This window comes from Cryptomeria japonica, chromosome 4 (genome assembly GCF_030272615.1).
Source record: "Cryptomeria japonica chromosome 4, Sugi_1.0, whole genome shotgun sequence".
Lineage (NCBI taxonomy): Eukaryota > Viridiplantae > Streptophyta > Pinopsida > Cupressales > Cupressaceae > Cryptomeria > Cryptomeria japonica.
The window spans coordinates 184,058,185-184,076,259 of NC_081408.1; the positions used below are offsets into that span (position 1 = coordinate 184,058,185).

The 18,075-nt window shown below is 32.0% G+C and overlaps 1 protein-coding gene across 1 annotated transcript; it reads right to left on the reverse strand.

Annotated features, from left to right (window-relative positions):
• Positions 1–17,160: 17,160 nt before the first annotated feature.
• Positions 17,161–17,786, reverse strand: LOC131028072 (uncharacterized). The gene has a single exon (XM_059219685.1). It carries the CDS (start codon positions 17,682–17,684, stop codon positions 17,346–17,348), a length of 339 nt encoding a protein of 112 aa, XP_059075668.1. The 5' UTR covers positions 17,685–17,786; the 3' UTR covers positions 17,161–17,345.
• Between the last annotated feature and the right edge of the window lie 289 nt (positions 17,787–18,075).

Consider the following 18,075-nt stretch of genomic DNA (forward strand, 5'->3'; position numbering starts at 1 on the left):
AAGTTGAAATTGAAGTTTATGCCAGCTGATTACCAAGTAAATCTATTTTGGAAGTTATAGAACTTGAAGTAGAAATAATCTAGTGTGAAGGGGTATACCGAAGCATTATACAAGTTGAATATCAAATCTAGAAATGTCGATGATGAGGTTGAACAAGTTGCAAGCTATTTGAATGGATTGTGGATGTCTATACAAGATGAACTTGGTTTGATCAAGTTGCAGAGTGTTGAAGAAGCTTACCAATATGCCCTGAAAGTAGAAATGAAGTTGAACAAAAGACATGAGTAGGGATAGAGAGATAGAGGTGGAAGGTTTTTTGGAGGAATACTTCAAGGAGGCAAAGGATATTCTAGAGGAAGAGGAACTTGTACAAATCAGAACAAGGACAAGGAAGTAAGAAAATATGGTAATTCATACCAGAAGGATGACAAAAATTTCTACCAGAAAAGAGAATCTGATAGTTACCAGAATGAAAGTTTGGGAAAAGATGACAAAAGACAATATAAGAGAGTGTTTAGAGGTACTTTCTTTAAGTGTGGAGGAGAAGGGCATCATGCTTTCACATGTAAGAAGATAGAGAACACTGGGAGAACAACATTGGTAGAAGAAAGCCCCACCAAATCAGGTAACAAACTGGAAGATGGAGAACTATTGATAATGAAGAGAGCCCTGTGTCATACCAGAGATGATGAAGAACCCTTACAGAGGAGAAATTTCTTCAAGACCAGATGTAAGGTATCTGGTAGTTATTGATAGTGGTAGTTCGGATAATCTTATTTCAGACGAAATGGTGAATAAATTAAAGTTAGAATGATTGAAACACCCTAAGCCTTATCAAATAGCATGGATTCTGCATGATAATAATTTGTTAGTATGTGAGAAATGCTTGGTGAAATTGAAAATTGGAAATTATCATGATGACATTTTGTGTGATATTATGCCTATGGTTATGTGTCACCTTTTGTTGGGTAGACCTTGGCAGTTTGATAGACAAGAAATACATGATGGAAGAAAGAACATATACACTATTATAGCAAACTGGATGAAGCAAACCTTGTTACTCTTGGAGAAGCCCTTAAAGAGTGAAGTCTATATGAATGCTAGAATCTGTTTGGTGGATGGGAGAAATTTTTTGGATGGTATGAGACATGAAAATGTGTGTTTTTCCTTAGTTCCTAAGAAGACTGAGAACCTAGAACATGAATATGAACAACCAGAGGAGATAAAAGAATTGTTGACAAAATATGAAGACATCATTTCCGATAATGTGCCTAATGGATTACCACCTATGAGGAGTATCAGTCATTTCATGGACCTGATTCTAGGAGCTAGTTTGCCTAACAAAGCTACACACCAGATGACACAGACAGAGAATGAAGAGATGAATAGACAAGTGCAAGAATTGTTGAGCAAAGGTTTGGTCAGAGAAGGTTTGAGTCCTTGTGTAGTACCAGTTGTGTTAGCACCTAAGAAGAATAAAGAATGGAGGATGTGTATCGATTCCAAAGCAATAAACAAGATCACAATGAAGTAGGGTGAACTCACAATAATGGTTCTCACTTTTTTGCCACTTTTGACACTGAGATGTACATTTTTAAAATAATCTTCAACTTCCGAGAACTATAACTTTTAAACTATTAAAAATTTGAAGATGATGTAAATTACTGATTTCTATCATTTTGTTTTTAGATTCTATATACATTTTTTTCAAATTTTTTTGAAGGATTTTTTAAAAAATTTTCCATCTCCCTTGAAAAGTAGTTTTTTACAACAAACTACATTTCTTAAGAGTGATGTGCCTCCCGAAACACATAACTTTTTTTCTATAAATGATAAAAACTCAATTCTTTCGAATTTTGGTTTGTAACATCAATATCCAGGGCTTGCATTTGTTTTTATAGTGATATGTTCAATATTTTTCATTTTATAAAGTTTTGAAGTCCGACTAGTCATAATTCAAACATAGGTTTACGTTTGAACACATAACTTGTTCTATATAAATCCAAATTCAATTTGTTTTTTTTTGTTAGAAAGAAGACATCAATACTAGGGGCATAGACATTTTTCAGAATTTTTTTGAATTAGTTTCTTATTTTTCCCAATGCGTTGAACAGAGAAGTTCATAATCGATGAAAAACCAATTTTCCATAAAATTAAAAAAACAAGAACATAATAAATTCAAAATATAACAAAATTATACTCGTTAGAAATCTTGCTTCGAGTACTACCATCTAATATTTTTGGGTTATCAAGATTATTTCATTCGTGTATTGAACCAGAGCTCCGAAGTCATTAATTCTTTAGAACTCTGAAATTTTTTGGGAGAAACCCTTAGTTTGCGGTTTCGAACGAACACGAGTTCGAGCGAATTGGGTTCGCTCGAACCCAAAATGGTTCGAGAGAACCCCCATCGCTCGAACCAATGAGCTCGATTTTGGCATGCACATTTTTGTAACTGTCATGTTCGAGCGAACTCAACAATTTTTAACTATCGGGTTTCATTCGAACTCTGGCCGATGCATTTTTCATTTTTTTTTTTCATTTGTGGAATTGTATAAATATCCATAATTTTTTTTCGTTTTTTATCACCCAAATGATTAAAATAATTCGCATTTTTGGATGAAAGAAGACATTTGAAAATTATTTTGAAGGCAATAATTTGAAGGTTTTTTGTAAAAGCATGGGAAACAAGAAGAGAAGGCGAAATAAGTCTTCAAGTAATTATTCTCCCGAAATGGAAGAAAGATATCGAGAACAAAGAAGACAAAGATATCATGATGCAAGTATGTATTTTTAATTTAATATGTATTACGTATCAATTAATTAGAAGTTAATATTTTTTATCTAATATTTTTAATAGGATTAAAAATAATTTTGTTTTAATTGGAAAGCATAATTAATTTGAGATAATACATGTGTATTTGCAAATTTCAAATTCCATCAACTTGCTTGTTGTGTAATTGTATTTTTCTCCTATATAATTAAGTTCATTTATAATAGATAAGACCTATTAAGTCATAAAATTAATAAGACCTATTATGTCATAATTTCTAGGTTCTAAATTATATATATTGAATATTTAATCTACATGTACAAGTAATTTCATGTGATAGGTCCTTTAACATCACATAATATATCTGTCTTAAGGGTAGTTAAGTATATTAATTGTGAAATGTTTTTTCAAATGTGGTCATATTGATTTTAATAATAAGGCCTATTAGGACTATTACATTGATTATAGGTCTTAAATGTGACATAACTTTATAACCTATTAAACATGTTGAATAGTTTAGGTGAACTATTTATATTCAACTTCACGTACATGCAAAAACATTTCAGATTAGGAGGTCTATTATGCAATAATAGGTCTTAAATATACACACATGTGACAAATTATAGTCCACTTACATTATGGTCCATAACAAATTAATATGAGGTCACCTAAGTTATCGTATGCATGCATCAAAATGTTTGTACTTTTAATTTTCAAAATTGGAATTTCTAATTTATCAAAATTTTATTTTATGTGTTAAATTAGTGCTCAAAATTATAGATTGAACTTTAATCCTAACCTGAGAACAAATTTAACTTTAAACCTAAATAGGTAATTTAATTAGAGTTATAACAATAAGGTCCTGAAAGTAATTAAATTTAATAAACCAAATTGAATGGGCTAATTTTAACATGTAAGGCTTTAAGCCAAATTCATCCCTATTCTTAATCCTAATTGAATAATCACTGATTAATTCAAGCACCTTACACAAACTCTTAAATTATGTGCAGAACGGGCAAACGAACCTGTTGAAGAACACAATATAGTTGATGAACATAGGGAGGAGATTGTCCAAGTTGAACCAATGGAGACCTTTGAAGGAGAGGGGTCAGGCTCCTTACCTCCTACCACTGATATGGATGAGCATATTGTGGATCTAGCTAAATAGGTGAAGAGAAATATTTCTTATAAAAATTTAGATCATTTACTTGAAATGGATGTGGATGAGTTGAAACGTCTCAGTGAAGAACCTAGACATACTAAAAGGAGGTCAATGAGTAAAAGTGGAAAAGAAATAATGTCGCATTTCAACAATCTTGATACTACACTAGAAAAAGCTCAATTGTTATCAATTGTACTTACTCATAAAGACTTAATAGATCCAATGAAATTGTTGGGTATAGATACAACAAGTCAAAAGAGGAAATCTTCTCAGCTACAAAAATCTATTGTTGATAATGTTAAGAAAGGTTTGGTGAACATTAGTAAAAAATCTCAAAAACTAGATAAGACCATTTCAAGAAGAGTGATGTTGACATCTTTAGTAAATGAAAGATTGCCTCAAAAAAGACAAATCTCTTCACTGTCATCTGAGTTTGGTCTTAGTAGAAGGACAATATCTAAATATGTTAAAAGGAGAAAGATTTTGGATGATACTACCTCAGAAGGGAATTGGGCAATTATGTGTAGAGCTCCTTGTTTTGATAGAATTGAAGATGTTGTTAGGAACTTTGTGACAAGGTTTTGGAATGATAATACTCGTCGTTCATCAAATAGTAGAGATGTTATCAAGAAAAGGATTGGTCCTAAGCGTTATGATCTCCATGTAAAACATTGGATAGACACAACAAAACATGAATTGTATGTATTGATTACTAAAACAAACCCTCATATAAAGATTGGACAAACCATGTTTGAACGGTTAAGGCCATATTATGTGAAGTTAAACAAAGTTTTCGAAACTTGTTGTTGTCATTATCATATCGAATTTGACTTGTACTATCAGGTGTTTCGAAAGATTAGAGAAGATAATGATGGTTATGAAAATGCTCCTCCTAAATGAACAAGTCAATTCATAGCATACATCTTATGTGATAAATCAGATGATAATGCAACCGGTCAAATAAATTGCATAAGAGGAATTTGTGGAACATGTGGGGACTTGGCTAAATTGCCTTTGAGAGTTGAAGATACTAACATGAGGAAGATGGTAAATTGCAAGGGTTACAAGTACCAAAAATTTGAAACAAAATTTGGAAAGGAATCTACAAGACTAGATTATGTAGAAGAGGAAATACCTATTGGAACATTTGTGGAAAATTTTCATAAGTTGATAAAACCATACATATGACATGGTTTTTTTGCCAAGTGGCAAGTAGAACAATTTAAAAGATTAAGAGACACTTTCCCACTTGGAACTATTCTATCTGTAGTTGACTTTGCAAAGAATTACTCTTTTGCACATCAAAAAGAGATTCAATCAGAGTATTACTTTTCAAAGCAAATCACTATTTTCGTGCATGTGTGTTATCGACATGCACAGATGAATTTGGATGGTGTTGACAGTACATTTGAAAATCGTGTCATTAAGAAAGAGTACACTTCTATATCAGTGATGATAAGGAGCATGACACACTTTTTGTACAACATTCCTTTAAGAAGTTTTTTGAATATTTGAAAGATAGAGGCATAACAATAGTTAAACATTTTGTTTGGTCTGATGGATGTGCGGCACAATTTAAATCTTCGAGGCCATTTTATGCACTATGTAGATATCATCGAAATGACAAAATACCACATGTTTGGAGTTTTTTTGAGAGTGGTCATGGAAAGGGTGAACACGATGGTGCAGGAGCTTGTATCAAACATGCTCGAAGAAAGCATCAAATAAAGTACATAGGAGAACGTATAGAAAATGCACATGATGTTGTTGAATGGTGTAAGAAACACTTTGAGCAACCGAATTATCCTGGGGAATCATCATCGAGAACATATAAGCCCATTCCATATAGAGTGTTTTGGGAGATAACCGGTACGTGTTCTCTTTTAGTATTTTATTTAATTTTTTTAATTTAACAACTTGATCTACATGTACATTCTTGTACACATGTACATTTTGCAGATGTGGATAGAAAATCAATGCATGGATGCAAGAGTGTGGAGAGGACAAGATCTTTGCATTGTGTCATGAGTACAGATAATCGCCCATGGACATTATACACTAGGGATTATTCAAGTTTTTGTTCTGAATGCATTTTCAAAAACTATGTTGATTGCAAGAACCAAGAGCTTGGATATGTTAGTGAATGGAAAATGGTGCCACTAGATGTTTCTGACACATACGAGGATTCAAATGAGGATGAAAACTTTGAAGACATTCCTTTGATTTCTGTTGATTACGATCATATTTCAGAATTGATTAAAAAAGGTACATACATGACGTACACATGTAAACATTTCCTTAAAAATGACATATAACTTAGAATTTATTTAACTTGTGTCAAATTGCAGGAGATATTTTTGCAATCATAGCAGAAGATGGAAATATAGAAGGTGTTAGTTATTATCTATTGCGTTGCATAGAAGAGAGAAAGAAGTTATCAAAATCTGAGATGAGTGATGGAATGTCATTTCCCACAGGTTTGAGTTCTGATTTGAATATTTACATGTACATGTAAAAATCGCTTATGTGAAATTTTTTAATTTCTCACGTTTCTTATATACATGTACATGTAGGATCAGTTGTAGTGCAAGGGACATATTTCAAACAAGTTAAAATTGTTCAACATGGGATTCATTTCACTGAATACCAAATTGACAACAAGGTATATCAATATAGTCACTTGGTCATTGTTGTTGGCCTAATTCTTCAAGCAGTTCCACGTCGAGGGTGGTCTCAAAAGTGGAGACTAGATAGTCAAGATCATGACAAAATATTAACTGTTATTGAAGAGCGTTGTGAACCACTTGATGTGGTATGAACTATATATACATTTAGTAATCCACATGAATTGAATTTTAATGTAAGTTCAAGATAAATTCTAGATCTCAAGTAACTTGTTTTGAAACTAAAGGATAATTTTTTTTTAAGTTTATTTATACATTATATCAAATTAAGATGTATTTAAATGTGCATGTTTAATTGTATGTAATTGTATTTGTATTTAATTAAAAAATGCATATTTAAATTAGAATGTAATATGTACATTTGTAAAATTGATATTTGATATGGAATTAGGACATGCACATGTTGTGAACTATTTAACTACAATATACATACCTAGAAGCTCACATACCTACAATATACATACCTATGTAATAAACATGTACTGGATGTGAACTATTCAATACATGACCTATTAAGTTTAGTTTGTTCATTTCATACATACTCTTTTGCTTGAAAATCTTGAAACATGTATAATCATACATACTCTTTTACATTTGAAAATCATTTCATGTATTTAAATCTAATAGATAATCAAACATGTATAAATCTAATTAATACAATCAAGATAAATTCTAGATCTCAAGTAACTTGATTATTTGAAACTAAACGATAAATATTTTTTAAGTTTATTTATACATTATATCAAATTAGGATGTATTTAAATGTACATGTTTAATTGTATGTAATTGTATTTGTATTTAATTAAAAAATGCATATTTAAATTAAAATGTAATATGTACATTTGTAAAATTGATATTTAATATGGAATTAGGACATGCACATGTTGTGAACTATTTAACTACAATATACATACCTAGAAGCTCACATACCTACAATATACATACCTATGTAATATACATGTACTAGATGTGAACTATTCAATACATGACCTATTAAGTTTAGTTTGTTCATTTCATACATACTCTTTTCTTTGAAAATCTTGAAACATGTATAATCATACATACTCTTTTACATTTGAAAATCATTTCATGTATTTAAATCTAATCTAATCAAACATGTATAAATCTAATTAATACAATCAAGATAAATTCTAGATCTCAAGTAACTTGAACATTTGAAAGTAAAGGATAAATATTTTTTAAGTTTATTTATACATTATATCAAATTAGGATGTATTTAAATGTACATACATGTTTAATTGTATGTAATTGTATTTGTATTTAATTAAAAAATGCATATTTAAATCAAAATGTAATATCTACATTTGTAAAATTGATATTTAATATGGAATTAGGACATGTACATGAACTTTGAACTATTTAACTACAATATACATACCTAGAAGCTCACATACCTACAATGTACTGGATGTGAACTATTCAATACATGACCTATTAAGTTTGGTTTGTTCATTTCATGTATAATCTAATATAATCTAATATAATCAAACATGTATAATCTGATCAAAGAAAAACTAGGTATAAAGTATAATCTAGAGTCTAAAGAAGTCGTCATACATGCATGAAATATACAATCTAATCAAACATGTATTTAAATCTAATTTAATCAAACATGATGTACATAAATCTAGAATATAATCAAACATGTATAAAACCTATAAAGTATAATCTAGAGTCAAACACAAACCAGGTATAAAGTATAATCTAGAGTCTAAACTCTATGTATAAAGTATAAAGTATAATCTAGAGTCAAACGCAAACCAGGTATAAAGTATAATCTAGAGTCTAAACTCCATGTACGTGCATGAATATATATAATATGAAAGTATATAAAAAGATAAATGTAAATGAGCTATAAAGTTTGGAGCAAATCAATAGGGATCATGTCGGCTACGAACTGAGCGACCATCTGAGGGGGAGTCCTACAAAAGTAGAATTTATTTAAATATTAAATATAATATATCTATCTCTCTAGACGTGAATGTACATCAAATATATATACCAAAAACCATAACTAACCTGTACACTAACAGCATCTAAAGAATCTCTCCTACGCACATGCTCAAAGCTCAAGGAAGGAGTGACATGAGCTAACTGTCAATTTAAGGATTAGTCCACAATCAATTTAAATGATCTACAAATTAAAACTTAGAACTCTAGATTATTTATTAAACATGAGATCTATATATATAGATTTATCAAGTACAAATTTGCAATGTATGTATACATATCTTCTAAAATTTTAAACGCACATGTACATGTACATACCTGTGTATCACCTGGAGTAGGCTGTATAGTCTGATCCTGTCCCGTGATCATATCAACAACATCACTCATGCCTGCATATCTCTCTCTAGCTGTACGTATCACTGAGGAGTGCAAGGGGCTAACTAGATGAGTGGGCATCGTGGATGAAGTGTCTGACTATAGTAGCATGTCCATTAATCTAGTATGGCTCAAATCTCTCAGCTGATCCTCAAATAAGTCCAAACCCTCATCTGTGATATGTACCCGATCAGCTCGTATCTCCTCCTCAAATGAATCCAACCGGCCCTCATCTGTGATATGGAGTTGATCAGCTCATAGCTCCTCCTCTGTAGCAATAGAGTGATCTGTAGGTGGGTCAGTGCCTAGAGCATGCGTAGAGTGATGAGAATGTTGTGACTGCCTTGGGGTTCTAACCACATATGACCCCTTAGGACACTATATGATCCTAAGGGGAATGTCATATGTACAGTAGGATGTTATAGGGGGTCATATGTGACCTACTAAGGGGTCATGCATGTGTTAATGCATGCGTGAACCCTTAGGACAACATATGACCCCTTAACACACTATGTGATGGACTAAGGGGTATGTCGTTCACACTAGGATTTTATAAGGTGTCATATGTGGTTCTAAGGGGTCATGCATATGTTATAACACATGCATGACCCCTCAGGACCACATATGACCCCTTATGACACTATGTGATCCTAAGGGGAATGTCATATGTATAGTAGGATGTTATAAGGGGTCCTATGTGACCTACTAAGGGGTCACGCATGTGTTAATGCATGCGTGACCCCTTAGGACTACATACGACCCCTTAAGACACTATGTGATGGACTAAGGTGTATGTCGTTCACACTAGGATTCTATAAGGGGTCATATGCAGTTCTAAGGGGTCATGCATATGTTATAACACATGCATGACCCCTCAAGTACACATATGACCCCTTATGACACTATGTGATCCTAAGGGGAATGTCATATGTACAGTAGGATGTTATAAGGGGTCATATGTGACCTACTAAGGGGTCATGCATGTGTTAATGCATGCGTGAGCCCTTAGGACTACATATTCAACCCCTTAGGACACATAGGAAATGTCATATGTATAGTAGGATGTTATAAGGGGTCATATGTGACCTACTAAAGGGTCACACATGTGTCAATGCATGCGTGACCCCTTAGGACAACATATGACCCCTTAAGAACTAAGGGGTATGTCGTTCACACTAGGATTTTATAAGGGGTCATATGTGGTTCTAACCACATATGACCCCTTAAGACACTATATGATCCTAAAGGGAATGTCATATGTATAGTAGGATGTTATAAGGGGTCATATGTGACCTACTAAGGGGTCATGCATGTGTTAATGCATGCGCGACCTCTTAGGACAACATACGACCCCTTAAGACACTATGTGATGGACTAAGGGGTATGTCATTCACACTAGGATTTTATAAGGTGTCATATGCGGTTCTAACGGGTCATGCATATGTTATAACACATGCATGACCCCTCAGGACCACATATGACCCCTTATGACACTATGTGATCCTAAGGGGAATGTCATATGTATAGTAGGATGTTATAAGGGGTCCTATGTGACCTACTAAGGGGTCGTGCATGTGTTAATGCATGCGTGACCCCTTAGGACCACATACGACGCCTTAAGACGCTATGTGATGGACTAAGGGGTATGTCGTTCACACTAGGAGTTTATAAAGGGTCATATGCGGTTGTAATGGATCACGCATGTGTTAAGACACTATTTGATGGACTAAGGGGTATGTTGTTCACACTATAATTTTATAAGGGGTCATATGCGGTTCTAAGGGGTCACGCATGTGTTATAACACATGTGTGACCCCTTAGAACCACGTATGACCCCTTAGGACACTAGATGTGATCCTAAAAGGAATGTCATACATGTACACTACTATGTTATATGTGATCCTCTATGACCTCCTAAGGGAACGTATAGTGTCATATGTGGTCTTAAGGGGTCATGTTGTGTGTGTAATAGGATGTGAAAATGGGTCACATTGTAGAGGAAATTTAATTTGTTTAAATTTGTTATCTAAATTTTCTAATGTTTATTTAAATTAAGTTTTCTAACATTTTTCTTTTTTTGCCAATGTTTTTCTGAGTTCTAATTTAATATAGCATACTTTTCTATGTTTTTCATAACAATTTTTTAAAATGTCAAAAAAAACATACATCTATACAATTACGTAATTTTAAAAATAAATTGACACATTTCAATCAAAACATTAAATTATCAAACATTTTTCTAAAATAATGAAAAACAATAAATTATCAAACATTTTTCTAAAATGTTGAAAAACAATAACTATATACAATTATTTAATTAAAAAAATAAATTAACAAACAAATTATTAACAAATTTAATAAAAAAAGACATTATTAAACCAAACAAAGGGTTATTTTGTGCACCTGATATAACAAAGGTCGAAAACTGAAATAGGAAAGATGCTAATTGCTGTAGACAAAGCTTGGCGACGTGATGCTGACGACTGGTTCGATCCAACCCCCACCAGACAGAAAAAGTCAAATTTGATAATGACCTTTTAACTATCATTTTGATATTTATAAATTTAAAAAAAAAACCCTAACCGCAATGGGTTCAAGCGAATGGGGGGTTCGAGTGAACCCATTAAAATATTAATATTAAAGTGGGTTCGCTCGAACCCAAAAGTTACGCGATGTTCGAGCGAACCCAAGTCAAAAGGTTGGTTCGCTCGGACTCCCAGGGGTAGTCCGAGCGAACATTTCCATTTCGCTCGAACACGGGCAAATCATGGAGCAGAGCCTTGCGGAAACTAGTGAAAAAACACTCTCGGATACTATCACTACAGTGGAAAAAATTGAGGAGTGCCTTAAGAATATCATGGAGCAGAGTCTTAGTATTCTGAAAATCTTGGCCAATAATACTCATACCCTCATCAGTAAGCTTGATGATGAAAAGGAAATCCAGGAAATTGACCTGGAGGCTAAAGGTACATGGGAAGCTCAAGGTCCCAGAACCCACACCAGAGGCAAGAGGAAGGAAAAGAAAATGAACAAGGATCTGGAAGAGCTGAAAGTTGTCGAGGCTACCTATGATGAGTTGGTGATAAAGGTAGAGGACCTGCTAAAGAAAATTGTTGTGTAGCATCTCCCCGGTTTCTTTGTTGTGTTTTGTTGTTTTGTTGCTTTGTTGCTTTGTTGTTCTTTCTATTCACTGGTAGTCTAGCCAGTCGTTATGTATACAGACTTTTAATCCTTTTTCTGCTCTTTCTATTTCTATGATGTAAAGGTTTCGGGTCCTTAAAACCTATTTTTTAATCAATCAGAACATAGGAGAATCACAATAGAGAAGAAACAATAAATAACTTGCAGAATCACCAAATCTTACATAGCAAATATGCAAACATAATCTCTTGAAATGAAAGGATTACCTCTCCAATATTTCTCAAAAATTATTCTAAAGCATCCTTATGTTTTCTTAGAGAATGCATGATCTTGATAAAGAGTATGAAATAAGTCCCCCATGTAGATACTTTGGCCACTAATTCATCTTTAATGAAATGCACTCCAAATTTGATAGTATTCCCTCTCCATAAGTTACATTTGAAACCAACTTGAAGCATATCAAAATGCTTACCTAAAATATGGATTGCTCCATTATTATATTATGTGAAAAGTGATCATTTGGATCCATACATTGGAATAATGTGTTGCACCCATTTAACCATATAATTCTTCATATCTTTTCCTTCATTCTCTTGAATGTTAAATTTGAATTTCCTTGCATAGGTATTTGATTTGGCAAATTGAAATTGAACAAATTAGTAACTAGTGCAAAACCCTCTTTTTGTGTATGCTCTTTGAGATAGAAATCCTTGAATTCCTCCTCATAATCATATATGGAAGAAAATTTGATTTGCAAATACTCAATCTAACTTATTACAAATTCTAGAGCATATTGCAATCTTTTGTTATAGAGAGAAAATATATTTCCAAGGGTTTCCAATTTTTTTCTATCCAATTTTGTTGATGAAGCCCAAATAAACTCTCCTAAAAAATTATACTTTTCTACAAATGAATGTGAGAAATCTGAAATTAAAGATATAGAACATGATTTGATTACCTTATCAAACTCATTCAAAACCCTTAGTGTTACTACCTCTTAAATATCCTGAACTTGATTCTCTTGACCAAAGTGGGTCATATAATTGTTCCACCTAGGATCTTAATACAAATTCGTTTCCACCCCATTGACAAATTGGAATCCTCCATCCAAAAGTGATCTTGGGAACATAATACTAAACACCCTAGTATGTTGATTTTAAGGCTTCCATATATCAAAATAAGACATGAGATTCTTATTGGAGGGTATAGTAACATGTATGCTATCCTTCATTGCGCAACTTTCTTCCTATTGAGCCTTTCCCTTATCCATAAATTCTTTCCCATGGAGTATGCCAAAATGATATATGAATTTCCTTTTTTATTTCCATCCAAGAGATAAAGATTTTAGAAATAAAATAAAAACCTCCATTCACCTTTCCCTTTTTAGAAAAAAGCCCCTTTTGACATAGTTTTTTAATTGGCATAGGATGAGGCAACAAATCTTAAAAATGAAAATCTTTTTCATAACTTAGTCTGCCTACTAAGAATTCATTATCCCCTTTAAAATCGATGGTTGTTGATACACCATCATGCTAACATTGTGATATTATGAGGCTAAAATCAACGTTCTTATCTCCCTTTTCTATGAGAGATATTATTGAGATGTCCTCAACACTATCTTCCATCTAAAATTCCATCACTAGAACAACCTCTTAATCTATAAGGGAAAGTGAATCTCTCCTCATCTAGATTTTCTCACATATTAATTCGACTCACATGTTGGTGATGCCTAAGACACCGGGATCCCACAACATTTTACATGAGAAATTCTAAAATTGAGAGAAAGGATCCACTTCCATTTGGTACCCTTCATTTGTTCATCATTGTTAGCACACTTCTCATTGTGACAAAATCATTTTAATGGAATCAAATCAAAATAATGCAATAAATCCTTGCTTCTAATATCATTCTTATTTCTTGAGCCATAACCAAAGAAGCAATCAAAATGTTTACCTCTCATATATTTTGGAATTTTTGACAGATTCATAGGAACACTCACATTCTTAGAATAATATTCAATTGCATAATCGCTCATAGAACCATATCTATCAATATAGCTATCAATATAGCTATCTTGCAATCCATTCTAATATTGCATTGGCTCCTTTTCAATGCATAGAATATCAATAGGTGTTTCTTGGACACAATTAGAAATCATTTGAATATTTTCTTCACTTATTAATTCTTTATCTTCAACATGCAAAGATGATTTCTCTTTAACTTCATTACAAGAAATAATTTATTGATTTGAGGGCTCATTAGAAATCACTAAAATATTATTTTCAATTAAAAATTCATTACCTTCAACTTGTTGGATACACATTTTCTGCTCTCCCCCTTGATTGGCTTAAATATGTCCTCTTTATTTTGTTCTTTTTGTTCCTCGGTTTATATAGCTCTCTTCAATCGATCTTCTTCTTTTCTCCTTATTTGATCTCTTTCATGAATCTCCATAAACTTTTCAAATGGAATAGCTAATTTGAAACTTTCACATTTCTTATTGTATTCCTCATATATACCATTTTTCAACTAGAGATGAATCAGTAGGAAAAATTTATTTTTGTTTCACTCTCCTTATTTTTCTCTTGTCACATTTTCTCCATAATGAAAGCCAATTTATCAATAGTTCTAATAAAATTTTCTCTTGGATCTGCCTTATGCTTCCCTCTTTCTTATTTAGCCATGGTTTCTTCTATTTTTTCTGTCAAAAATAAACAAACCCTAGAGGTTGGAAAAGTCTCAGCTCTAATACCATTGTAATAGTTCTTATTAAATCTTTAAATGATATCTGCAAACCCTTTAATTCTTTACTTCAAATTTATAAAAATGAATGAAACAAGAAAATCGGTTTAAATGCAAATTTCATCAAATCATACCAAACTGAAATATTATTGAAATGATAGCTTTGGATATCTTACCACAACAAAATATTCAGTAATATATATTGTTATAATCAACAAATAAACTGAAATTAAATTCTACATTGTTCACAACCAAATCTTGCAAGAAACACCTATAAACTATCACAAAAATATGCAAGTACAAATCATGAAGTACAAATGCAACCCCTAAATGAGATTGCTCCTAGAAACCCTTGGACCCACTACCCTTGAGTCTCTAACCTCCCTAGTTTATCATCCTTGAGATGAATTCTTGTTTAGAAACCATCCTTGGAGATGAATTCTTCTTTAGTTTACCAGCCTCTAAAGAAAAACAACATAAGCTTGTTTGAATAATCAGATGGAATGAATGAATGAATGTTGCAAAAATAGATAAATAGAGAATGCGTTTAAACACCATTTTGGGTGCCCAAATCAAGATTAGGAACATCCACACCTAGGAGGGAAATAAACTTGTAATTCAATATTGGATACATCTACTTTCTCTTGTTGAACAAAACTTCAACATTCTAATATGAACTACTGATTTTCTCAACTTAAATGATAACTGCTATTTCCACTTCACAACTAAAATTTGTCATTCTCAAAACTTATGGCCTCTTCTAGATTTTAGAAATATTTAAAATAATATCCATTAATTGCCAATATTTCTAATTTGATTAATTTATTTTGGTAGTTAGACTTTCCCAGTTAATTTGCAAGTAATAACTTACTATTTTTGTAAAAAACTTACAAAAATAGTAATTTCTAAAAATAGAAAAGGGGACATGACATTATACTCTCTTATGTAATTTATTTTTCATAAAAGAAATTAAAAATTTACGTCTCTCAAATTATTATCTCCATATTAACATTTTAGGAATAAAATAAGTGTCTCAATTTGCATTTTTTTATTTCCAATTTTTATTATAAATATTATATAATTTTTATATATTATTAATTTTTTATTCTGTAGACATACTGAACTGTTATCTTAAATAATTTTTTTAAATTGTGATAGATAATGTTCTTCATAGTTTATAAATTAAATTTATATGTTTACTTTGATTTATTTTCACATATCTATATATATTATTATTTATTTTCTTGCAAAGTTTTTATAGTTATTTTATATAAATGATATTTGTGCAACTTAATAATAAAATTATTGCAATTGATTCAAAATTCCTAACATAATAGATACCCCTCTCCTTAACTATAAACCAAAAGAATATCAAGTTATGTAGTAATAAATTGCCAAAACATCTAATTTTAATATAAAATCCTCCAATATAAAAATATTTTAATTTATAAATATAAATATTTAGATATCCACTCTTAAACAAATATCCAAAAAATATTAAATTAAAATTTTTAATTCTACACAAATTATCATGCCATACATATAACATGAGTAGTCATTCCTTGCTTGCTTTAATGAAATACAAAACTTCCTATCATAACATGACATGGAATTTACATATCCATTGCAAAACAACTATCTTAAGTCTCACAAAGAAAATTATAATGAAGAATAATAATAATGTAAAAAAAATTCCTTTCTTGACTCTGCACAAAAGGGTTGTCAACTAAGACTTATCAAATTTAACATAAAAATTAAAAGAAAATAAGAACAACAATTTATTTTAAATTATTACTATTTTTCCAATAATAAAAGATTATTAATATTTTTCAAAGTTTAATTAATTATTTATGATATTATTCTACACATAGATAACCCTTTCCTTAACTCGAAACCAAAAGAATATCAAGTTAGGTACTTAAAAATTGCCAAAAAAATCTAAATATCCACAAAATATTAAATTAAATTTTTTAATTTTACACAAATTATGATGCCATACATATGACATGAATAGTCATTCCTTGCTTGCTTTAATGAAATAAAAAACTTCTTATCGTAACATGACATGAAATTTACATACCCATTGCAAAAAAACTATCTTAAGTCTCACAAAGAAAATTATAATGAATAATAATAATAATGTAAAAAAAATTATTTCCTTGACTCTACAGAAAAGCGCTAGGACTCATCAAATTAACGTAAAAATTAAAAGAAAATAAAAACAATGTAATATAAAAGATTATTAATATTTTTCAAAGTTTAGTTAGTTATTTATGATATTATTTTACACATAGATAGCATACTCCTCCATATACTACAACAAATAATATTTGCACTAGTTTTATTTCACTCATTATATCAAATTACAAAAGAGAAATTTCTAACCCCTTAAATTCTCTTATACAAGAGATTGAGGCATATCTATAGTATTGTATTGCACAAACATGCTTATTTGGGAAAAAGATCACACATTGCATGCTTGCACAAATATTTTCACCTAAATTGCCATCCACTTGAAATTTTCAACGTCCTCCAGGACCACCACCTCCTCCTCCTCCTTGACCACCTCCTCCTTGGCCGCCTCCTCCTTGACCACCTCCTCCTTGGCCTCCTCCTTGGCCGCCTCCTCCTTGGCCACCTCCTTGGCCACCTCCTCCTTGACCACCTCCTCCTTGGCCTCCTCCTTGGCCACCTCCTCCTTGGCCACCTCCTTGACTGCCTCCTCCTTGGCCACCTCCTCCTTGGCCATCGCCTTGGCCTCCTCCTCCTTGGCCACCACCAGGTCGTCCACCGCCGCCACCACCAGGCCCTCCTCCTCCACCTCCACCAGGTCCATGACCAGCCATCTTACCCAAACTTCTCTTAACTCTAATTCTTCTTCTTCTTACTTTGGTATAGCTCTGGAAACTCTATCTAAGCATGAATGAATGCAATACTCATAAATCTATGATACATATATATATCTTTCTCCCCTCACGACCTTCACTCTATATCTACCATTCTTTAATGCGGGAAAGAGCTGTTAGGTGAAGATATTTCAAGAAACCCACGTAGCACTTCTAGCAGGCACCCACAAATATCTTCTACTCCAACTTTATGAGTTACTGGTCTTGTATTGTATTCCACCGTTGGTCATTTTCGCAGATTTTATCTTATCCCATAGGGTTGAATGCGATAGATTCAAAAAGAAAAAAAGTTATACAGTTTTCTAGTATTATAGGCTTATT